This window comes from Colletes latitarsis, chromosome 4, assembly GCF_051014445.1.
Source record: "Colletes latitarsis isolate SP2378_abdomen chromosome 4, iyColLati1, whole genome shotgun sequence".
In the NCBI taxonomy this organism is placed as follows: Eukaryota; Metazoa; Arthropoda; class Insecta; order Hymenoptera; family Colletidae; genus Colletes; species Colletes latitarsis.
This window is the reverse complement of record NC_135137.1, coordinates 41748125-41758266: the sequence shown is the minus strand read 5'-3', so window position 1 is coordinate 41758266 and position 10142 is coordinate 41748125. Positions and strand designations below refer to the sequence as shown.

Sequence of the window (10142 nt, the reverse complement as noted above, 5' to 3'; positions counted from 1 at the left end):
GACTCAACGTTTCAATTCATGATTTGGATCTTGTTCCAGAGTTCAAGGTTAAGGTGTATTATCACAAAACAACGTTACACAGATTGGCATCGAACACCGTCATACTGTAATACTCGATAATGTCTGGGATACAATAAAACAAAGGAAACATAACTTCGACTCAACTGTTTTTGAAGTACACGAATGTTTGCAGCGCTGCAGACGTTTAATACGCGTACTATTTTAGTTCGATACATCGAAAATTACAGAGATTAGATAGAAACTGCTTTTTTAATATTACTGACTTTTAATTGCTCAAAGTTACATTCCAACGACAGTCACAACTCCTTACCAATCGTTTACATATTGTATATATAATCTTAAACATCGTTCGTAAATAATACAAAAAAAATTGTTTATTGCACAAATGTGCGATAGAGAAAAGTTCCAGCTTTCCTAAATATTTACAAATTCATAGCGTTCTCGAACAGATCTAGCATCCTCTTCATTTCTTTACTAAAAGATGAAACATAAACTATTACTACAGGTGGTCAAAGTGCAAGACCTATAAGAAAATATTGTAATGCTCACATTTGTTCAGCCAGCTTATAGACAGGTCCCATAGATTTAGATAACTCCTCGCATTTTGCCATTAATTGATACATAGATTTGATATTATGATCCACCGCGTCACACGTTTTACATACCGCGTCTCTATATGTTTCTAAACATCCAACGGTTAGCGCGGACGCCTGAAAATATTTAAGTGTAAAGTCTTTCAGAAGTAAACTATTTGATTAAACGATTAAACTGAAATAAGAACTAGAAAAAAATTTACACTGTGCAAAATAGCAGCTAAATTTTCAGTCAATGCATCGACCGAGGTGGCCACCTTTCTAGCTTCCATTTCCAACTCGTTTAGTACATTATGATCAAGTGGAGGCAGTTGAGGAGTTAAAGCCTGTCTGTACAAACAAGGAGTGGAACTACGAGAACCGGGGAAAGATGGAGTTTCCCCTTTTTTTGTGACAGGACTGGAAAGTTTAATTTTGTTTTCTAAATCTTCTGCTACGAATAGCACCATGTCTCCATCTTGCATCACAGTTCCTTCGAGCTGCAAATATCCCATAGCTTTGTGATAACTCGGAGGATCTAAATCTTCATCCTCTACCAGACTATTTCTTCTGTTCTTTAAATTGAGTTGATCAGGCCTGCCACCAACTGCACTCATCTTTTCTAGGCTATCCTCCAGAAACTTCGTCCCGTCGATATCCGGGGACTCTATAAGTGATCTTAACTCCGAAATTGGCGGCGACGATAGCGAATCGAACGATATTTCGGAATAAGACGCTGTCATCTCGTGCAGCTGAAATTGAGGAAATAGTTAATGCTCGCAGAAAGACTAACTGCGATTAAATACGAAATAAACTTTTCAAATGTAAACAAAGCTGCCTAAAAACAACCTATTAACTCTAACCTTACTCTATCTTCGTCGTAGTCGATGGCAGCATTTTTTTCGCTGCGTGTTGTTCCCGGCTTCGGATATGTTTCGCTCTCTTCCGATTCCATATTTGATATGCGATTTATAATCCCTTTTCTTTTGCTTTCTTGAATATTTGATCACAAGCTCATCGCTTCTCCACTTTTACGAATTAGTTTGCAGATTGACAACCTGCTGTCACAACTATCGATTCACTGTCCACTGTCCAAAGCTGTCATATTAGGCGTTATCCATTGACAATCGGATACATCGATTTTCCGCATAAAATCTTTTTTCTTCCATCTAGACAGTGTGGCGACCTCTTTGATGAAATACAGAACAACTATTAGAGGGCCTGAAATTAAACTCTGCTATTGTTTGAAACAACTTGTTTTCTACTAGTTGTCGATCAATGATTGGTTTATGATGAGTACAATATTAAAAAAGAGTACAAAAATTATACCTTAAAAAAATGATCAATGTCAATTTTATAGGAACTTCTTTTTGCAAGTAATGAGAATGTACTTGTTTATATAATAATCATTGTACATTAATACATTTTAATCTTCTCAATACAAACACTAAAATTGGAAAAGGGATATTTAAGTACGAGTTATGGTGTCATACCCTATGACCCAGCGTTATACCCTATAGCTGAATCGAACTGTGTAAACGACGCTTGTAAACCTTTAAAGCACGTGAACCGAACACACCCTATATGTATTGCCATCCAACACAATATCTGTTATAAACTCTCTAGATTTCATTTCGATTTACCCTGCTTTATCTTGTGTTTACATTCCTTTCGTCGATGTTTGCCGATAAGCGCGATGAATTAATACAATAATCGTTTAATTGTTTCTAAATTCTTCAGTTTGATTGCTAACGTTCTTTCCGATGTCAAACACGAAATGGTAAACATTTATTTAACGGCTGAAACGATATTGAAATCGTACCGAATTGGTTAAAGATATTCGTGCTTTATTTGAAATATGATGTATTCAAAAAGTCCACTATTACTTTTCATATTTATCGGTATTATAAAATTTGTGTCTCCGTACAATGATTTTTTTGATGAAGAATTAATGTTAAAGCCATTGCCAAGTAGTCATGTTTACGCATACTTTCAATTTACTACGGTATGGGAGACATCGAAGGAAGCGAAGACGTGTAAGTTAAAAGACGTAAGAACGTATTTTATTCATAAAAAAATATTTCCTTTTGACTGTATGGTGTAGCATTTTATGAGTACATCTTTATATTTCAGTACAACATTCCCATTTATTCCCAAGAGGACTTGGTGAAATTATAAGTCGTCATGGTGTAAATGAATTACATCTTACTTTAACCAAAGGACTGTGGACTTATGAAAAATGGGGATACCCTTATCATGATGCTGGTCCTGGTGCAGAAATAACCACATGGTTTAACAAAGATGTTGCCAAGTAAGATGTTATTTAAATGAATGCATCGTATCTGCCAAAGATATTATTTATTGCAAACTAGTCCAGGGATAAAAGGATCTTCTATTTTTACAGTGTTGATGATGAATGGAAAAGTCTGACTAATGCTTTAGCTGGATTATTTTGTGCTTCTTTGAATTTTGTTAATCCTTCAAACAGTATGTCTCCAGAATTTACATTCCATCCCACAGGTGTTGTACAAAATAACACCAATTCTAGTCATTTACGTTATTCATCGTTACCAAGAGAAATAGTTTGTACAGAAAATTTAACACCATTCAAAAAATTACTTCCATGTAACTCTAAGGTACTGTATGAGATATACTGTTTGTTTCTGTTCCATGTACAAAATATTAACATTACAGTATTTTTAACAGAAGGGTTTAGCAACATTATTAAATTCTGCATATATTCATAACACTAATTATCATTCTATTGGAATACATTTTCGAGTAATATGTTCAAATGCAATATGTTCAAACACATCATTGGAATTAAAACAGACTGTTTCATTGATATATGACACCATGGTAGATTCATTACAGGTAAATTGTTGGCAATGTTTTATAATGCTTGAAGCATTCTTAACATTTATACAATATATTTCCTAGGATTGGTCAATTCGAAAGTTTTTTGGAATGGGAATTAAGGGAGCATGTCCCCTTGCTACCCTAAGCAATATATACGTTGACGTATCTAATAACAATACAAATGAAATTTATTCGTTATTGCCACCTCCGAGTGCTAAAATTACGAGTCTTCGCGGAGGACAACTAAACGAAATAGCCGTTTATGACATCAGGTCTCATTCTGCAAAAGGAATGTTTAATATTGGAGTTGTACATAGTACTGGCTTTAAAGCTAGCTTAAATTATCCTTCAATTTTGTTTGCAAACAGATACATTATCGGTGTGTATATAACCGTAAATTATAAGAAACATCGATAAAAGCATTATTACAATTAAGAATTCGTCTTTTAACAGTTAACTCTGAATAGAAGTACTAATAAAATATTCTTATGTAGGATATGGACAAGAAAGAGGTAGCTTAGTAACGAAACTTTATAATAATTACTGGAAACCGTTTGACATTGTTTTATTAGAAAATATTCCATGGTATTTACCAGTATATCTACATTCCGTTGCAATAACTTGCGGGGACAAGCAGATTGTACCATGTAAGTGAGTAATTGTTTCCAGATGTAAGATTATCATGGGCAATCTGTTATTTCTTCCGCTTTGGCAAGTCAATGTTAGTTACTTTTATGCATTGCAATCATATATTATAGTAGCACAGCGTTATCTACCTGGCAAAGAAAGGAAAAGTCCATACTATTTGGAAATGGTTTTGCGTTTACCGCCGCGCTCGATAACCAAGTTCTCTATAGAAATGGACTATTCATTTCTTAAATGGCAAGAATATCCACCAGATGCTAATCATGGATTTTACATGGGCTCAGCCATAATTACTGCGTTACTTCCGGTTGCAAGGAATTACACTGCTCTGCCACTTGATGGAAGTACTATAACGTCAAGGTTGAAGTTTGATATTTTAAGTAACATGGTATGCATACAAACTTCATTATATTTTGTTAACGATGTAATTGAATTTTCAGTTTTAACGCTTCGAGCGATGGATATTTGGTACAGCTAAGAACAGAATCTTTACTCATCAGTCTTCCCACACCCGATTTCAGTATGCCATACAACGTAATTTGTTTAGCGTGTACAGCAGTCGCCCTAGCGTTTGGTCCGCTTCATAATATTTCAACGAAAAGATTAGTTTTAAAACGAATTGAAAAGGATTCAAAAAAGAAATTCTTTTCTTTCTTGATGGAAAAGATTGTTAAACCAAAGAAAGCAAAACAAGAATAAAAATATATAATTTATTAGATTCGTTCCAATTTATGCATATATATTCCTAAGCAAAGGGGAAACATCATCTCGGAATTGTTAGAAAAAATCCTGAATATCAATATTTTTTAACCCGAAAAATGGTGTTCCCCCTCAAATGAAATTAGCATATAATGTTGATACAATGAGATACGGGAACTACTCTCATATGTACAATTATGAACGGTTCTCCATTTAATTTTATTATTCTTTTCTCTTTCATGTTTTGTATCTATAATATTACATAAAGTATAAAAAATTGTTCGCTATTTTTTTATTTTATGACAAATACAATTTGAGTGATTTGTTATTTTACAAACGTTAGTAAGGAATTTTTCGTGAAAAACTTTACAATGCACTGCAAATGATAAAAGTACGTATATTTATAATCTTTTAATATTTAATAATCGTGTAAAATAGAAACAATAAATATCGTAACAAATGTAACGCGTGTACGATGAATATTACGCACCAAGTTATCGAGACTTTATGGTGCTGGTCTAATGATTGGGGATAGATTTGTATGCGTATTCAACATTGTACTACGGTACTCGCTTGTACAATTTTCACTACCGTTGCTCAAAATATTATCCGCTATCCATTCCGTCGTTTGTTGCATTCGAAATGTGGTCGAGGAAAGCTTCTGTAACAAAGATTTTGTTACGTCTTCGTCGATACAACTCAGTGGATCCCTATTCTCATCCGAAGGTGCAGGAATAACTGGGCCTTCATCTTCATCCGAGGAACAAAGATCGATCACTGTAACCCTGTTCATCGATTTAGGGCACAAAGTTGTTTCTTTTATCGGTATCGCGACAGTGGTATCGTTTTCGTCACACGACTTTGTAACTTCGAAAACAATTAAGTTTCGAACACTTGCCTCATTACTAATAGTCTCTTCGCTTTTCTCCATTACGTTCGAATCGCTTTCATCAGTCGGAGCTTTACGTTTAGAAGGAACGTTCGGTTTTATTTTCTTTTGATCTTCCGTCATCGATTCCTTATCATCAATTGTAACTCTTCGAACAAGACGTCGGCATTTCGGAGGATGTTGCTTGAGATCGTGAATTTGCCCTTGAGTCAGGTGCGTTAATAGCACGTAAACAGGACGACATGCAATATATAATAATTGCGACTGTATGCTCAACACTAAAAGAAAGAAACAACTTTTGTAAGGGTGCTACCAATTTACACGTTTCTGTCTCACCATTTGTCTTGGGAACGTTACCACGAAAGCAAAACGTTTAAGGATGGAGTACTCACTCGGTTTTCTCTTAACAGAGTTTACAAATTTGTATTGGTGCACATAGTCATCTACTAATTTTTCTCGATTCGGTTTATACGTAACGATCCATCTATCGTGACCGAATTCAGCCTCCAACCATTTGGGTTTACATGAACTTTGCAAAACGGGAGCCATAAGATGTCTCTCTATCCTCTCTAGCCTTTCTAACTGAGTTTCTTCGGTCATCACCTTTGACTTTTTAGCTAATAATACACCAGCAGGAGAAGAAAACGGAATAGTTGGACATCTTGTAAAATTAATAGAACCACGAACACGGCGAGATGTACGTTCTTCGTTGGTATTATTATTAATAGTAAAGGCCTTATTTGACTCGGCTAATTTTAATTCTGCTTTCGAAGAACACAATCGAAAATAGTCTAAGAATTGATATTGGCTTAATTCAGGCTCCGGAACTAACACATCCGGAGTTATAGATCGTGAATTGCCTCCGCTGTGTTGCTGTTCGCGACACGTACGTTCGTGTTCCTATATAAATTTTATAATATTATTAGCTTCGTTCAATCTTTTTGCTGTAATGTATTTAGTACCTTCATCTTCTCTAGGCCTACAAATTCAGCATCGCAATTGTCGCATAAGTAAATGTCTTCCACCGGCGGTTCAACCATTGCAATGGGATGCTGTTGTAGTTTCAACTTACTCGAATTACAAAAAGCGACTCCACTGCATGAAAGTAACTTTTTTCGTGGACTCTCGTTTCTTTTGTCATAATTCTACAAATGAAAAAAAAAAGAAAATTTATTTTAGATTTATAATGAAAATTACATAAAACAAAGTACAAGTTAATTATAATGGCTAACCATATTTTCATTACGAAACGTTACTAATAGTTTTCCAGTAGTTTTGTGATACAGACTGGTTGTAGAGTCCCAATTATTAACATATTCTAAGTCTTCGTGCGGGTATCGTGCAAGGTAAGAGCAAAAACGTAACAAATACTCGCTTCTGTGGTATGTGTAGCATCTAAATACCAATTTCTTCAAATTCGCCATCCAGTTCTAAAATACAACAAACGCGTCAGACTTTGATCATGTTGCTGTCGATGATGGACCATTTGCATAACTATATTACAATGTAAATTATCAACTTACTTCATTGACTCTGTTAGGTCTTGTCAGGGGATTTGAAAATTTTACTTCTTTTGGCCACCATCGTGGTTCACTGATAACATCGCCATTATCATGTCCTAGAGAACACTGAACCATGAAAGATACAAAGCGTTCTAGCTGTACCTGAAGTTAAACAATATTATGGTATTTACATTACATGTTAATTAATAACATATTTAATCTTTCTTTTCTTTAAAGTATTATAAGAACTGTTATCCATACTAATGTAATTTTTTCTAATGATGTTGGATATCCATTGGCAAATAGAAGAGGAAGATTGGATACTACAGAACCTTCTTCCACTGGATCTTCATGTTTTAATGCTATGTTATCTGTAGTAGCCATCACAGTCCGATGCGTATCACTGAGTACCTGATCCTGAGGTAAATCTACCCCGTATTCTTGTTCTTGCAATGTTGAGAATCTCATATTTTTAGGGTCAGCAACATTATTTGCATTTCATATTAGATTTGAAATATATGGTTCCTTGCAATGTTATTTGTTCGTTCTGTGTTTCCTCTACATAAAAAACAATTGTAAAATATTAATAGTTGGAAGTAAAGGAACAACACATTTCTTGCATAATATCATCTATACACGAAATGACGAAAGAAGAAAATCAAGAATGAAAGAAACCTTGTATTGAATTATACTTTTATTTATTTGGCAAGCACAGTATCACAAAGTAACATTCATTTTCACTATTATTTAATAACACACAAGGTATAATAGATAGAACTATAAGTATTTTTATATTGTATCATTTTACGTGTATGCGATTACGCAGTAAAACTTAATAGAAAATCCAGGCATGAAATAACTTAACATAACAAAAAAATAAAATATGAAAAATAAAAAACCGTTATATGGATTAACCGATCGTTTACGTTGCGTTGAACCAACACACAGGGTAAACTTTGTGTGCAAAATATGTATTCGTGTACGAAAGAACACGATCAATTTTACGAAAATACAAAAACGCGGTAAACAATGATATACCTGTTCAGTAGCTTTCGAGACGATCAAACGACCTTTCTTGCTCTCTATTTTCAGATTGACGCTTCACTCGTTCGAAAACTTTCTTTTTCATTAATTTATACAAAACATGTATCATAACTCCTATCAAAGCTAATTTGTCGAAATATTTTAGAATCGAAACATAATTGCACTAAATGACTCATATTACTTTCGTGATACTTGTTAAGAACTGAAAAGGATTTAATGTACAGAAAAGTTGGTACGTGCAACCTACGTGCATATTGTAAAAGTCAATTCATCACAAATCAGATAGATACGATGTAAATGTCAGAACAAGAAACTTTTGATTTAAAATCTAGACCGTGTTTCGTTAGGTTGAAGTTTAAAAGTGGAAAGATACGCGTAATACAAATTGAACGTATGTATGTGTACGTGTACTGACAGTTCTTTCCCTTGAACAGAATGTCTAGCAACGATCAAGCACGGTTATATTTCAAGATGGCGGGACGAATCGGTTTAACTGCCGCTAGCTTGCAACCGTTTCCAACTATTGAATACCTGCGACGCACAACATCCACCATTATAATTTTTGGCCACCATTCTGTTAGTTTAAGACATCGTGTGTCGATCTCAGCGCTTTGGCGCGCAACATTTTTCCTAATTTACACAACAAAAAAAAGCACTCTTGCAGCAACTATTAAGTTCGAAAGGTTTCAAAGCGATAGAAATTCCCCGTTCTTTGACCGTTCTTCTTTACCAGTTCCGGCCAATTCCAAGTACTCGCTGTTGCGACTGCGCATTGTTGGTGGCAAATATTTTCTTCTATCTTTACCACTAAGTTCCTTTTTCATCGAACAAATTTAAAACAATTGGAATAAATAAATTGAAAAATCAATTACCTTATGTAGCCATCGAAAAACGAATCTAGCAATGAACAACGTTTATTCAAAAGCTCGATATTGTGATCAATGATTTAGAGTAGATTAAACCACTAACAGCATCGTTATAATATCCAATATTCAACTTTTACTTGTGTGAAAACGTCAAATTTACGAATTTTCAAATCAAAAATATTTAACGAAGGTAATTTACTTTTTGTTCAATACAAATTTTCGGTCTAAATAATAAATAAATTATAAGTTTGAAGTATCACCTACATATTTATCTAAAATTTCGAGTGTATTTTTATTAATAATCAAAATATTAAAATATGATTAAAATAACATCAATTAGATAAACACAAATAAAGGGCCTCAAATTAGACAGACATAAATATAGGGCCTGAAGGCAAAAGGGCGCGAAGTTGTTCTTAGCTCTGATTGGCTAACTCATAAAATATATTAAACTCTCGATTAATATAAATCAATCTAACCTCACAATAAATAAAATACAAAATTTATTAAGATTAAATTCAAATGTATTTTAAATTCATTTGTTAAATGGCTTGGAGTTAAAAATAATTTAATTAAATGCACGGGTATTAGCGCCAAAATAAGTAAGATTGAAGCCCTCTGGTGGGGTTTCTTTTAACTAAAAAGAAACGTATATTTTTCGCGCCAATATTAATAGTGAATGATGGTAACTATATTAACAACATAAAATAATACAGTTATAATAGAAAACTCACTTCCTTCTGATTTGTAACCTTCCCTCCTAAATCAGTGCTTTCCAACGGATACTGCAATAAAATAACATTTGTAGGATATAATAAACTGACTCTCTTTACTGACTTGTGCCATTTATTCTGTTATTTTCTCATACCTCCATTGAAAATGTATCTGGAGAATAAGATTGCCATGTTAACTAGTGTGGCCAGATTTGGCATAATTAAGTGCATCGACGGCGATACTAGTAACACCGAATTTCTTTAGCATTTAACGGAGTGGTGGGAAAAGCCGACATATCCTATCAATTATACCAAATCTGGCCACACTGATG

The 10142-nt window shown here is 34.1% G+C and overlaps 3 protein-coding genes across 10 annotated transcripts; 1 reads left to right on the top strand and 2 right to left on the bottom strand.

The window, feature by feature from the left end:
• Nucleotides 1-297: 297 nt before the first annotated feature.
• On the bottom strand, nt 298-1717 carry Borcs6 (BLOC-1 related complex subunit 6). Its single transcript, XM_076763314.1, has 4 exons — nt 1462-1717; nt 818-1345; nt 571-731; nt 298-495 (listed from the first exon to the last, which is right to left on the bottom strand). The coding sequence occupies exons 1-4, from the start codon at nt 1546-1548 to the stop codon at nt 444-446; spliced, it is 828 nt and encodes a 275-aa protein (XP_076619429.1). The 5' UTR covers nt 1549-1717; the 3' UTR covers nt 298-443.
• A 353-nt stretch (nt 1718-2070) lies between these two features.
• Nucleotides 2071-4810, top strand: Pig-t (phosphatidylinositol glycan anchor biosynthesis class T). 2 transcript variants are annotated; one of them, XM_076764196.1, is made up of 8 exons: nt 2071-2629; nt 2727-2904; nt 2998-3229; nt 3300-3467; nt 3534-3831; nt 3947-4099; nt 4382-4457; nt 4538-4810. In XM_076764196.1, exons 1-8 carry the CDS (start codon nt 2452-2454, stop codon nt 4794-4796), a joined length of 1542 nt encoding a protein of 513 aa, XP_076620311.1. In that variant the 5' UTR covers nt 2071-2451; the 3' UTR covers nt 4797-4810. The 2 variants fall into 2 exon arrangements, with proteins under 2 accessions (XP_076620311.1, XP_076620310.1); XM_076764195.1 differs by having other exon boundaries at nt 2083-2629; nt 4211-4457.
• Ova (ovaries absent) lies at nt 4794-9031 on the bottom strand. Of its 7 annotated transcripts, none has more exons than XM_076764188.1 (8): nt 8647-9030; nt 8226-8433; nt 7449-7745; nt 7209-7349; nt 6918-7115; nt 6648-6830; nt 6078-6585; nt 4794-5963 (listed from the first exon to the last, which is right to left on the bottom strand). In XM_076764188.1, exons 3-8 carry the CDS (start codon nt 7653-7655, stop codon nt 5302-5304), a joined length of 1899 nt encoding a protein of 632 aa, XP_076620303.1. In that variant the 5' UTR covers nt 7656-7745; nt 8226-8433; nt 8647-9030; the 3' UTR covers nt 4794-5301. The 7 variants fall into 7 exon arrangements, with proteins under 7 accessions (XP_076620303.1, XP_076620305.1, XP_076620304.1 ...); XM_076764190.1 differs by having other exon boundaries at nt 8763-9030; XM_076764193.1 differs by having other exon boundaries at nt 5398-5581; nt 5695-5963; nt 8226-9030.
• Between the last annotated feature and the right edge of the window lie 1111 nt (nt 9032-10142).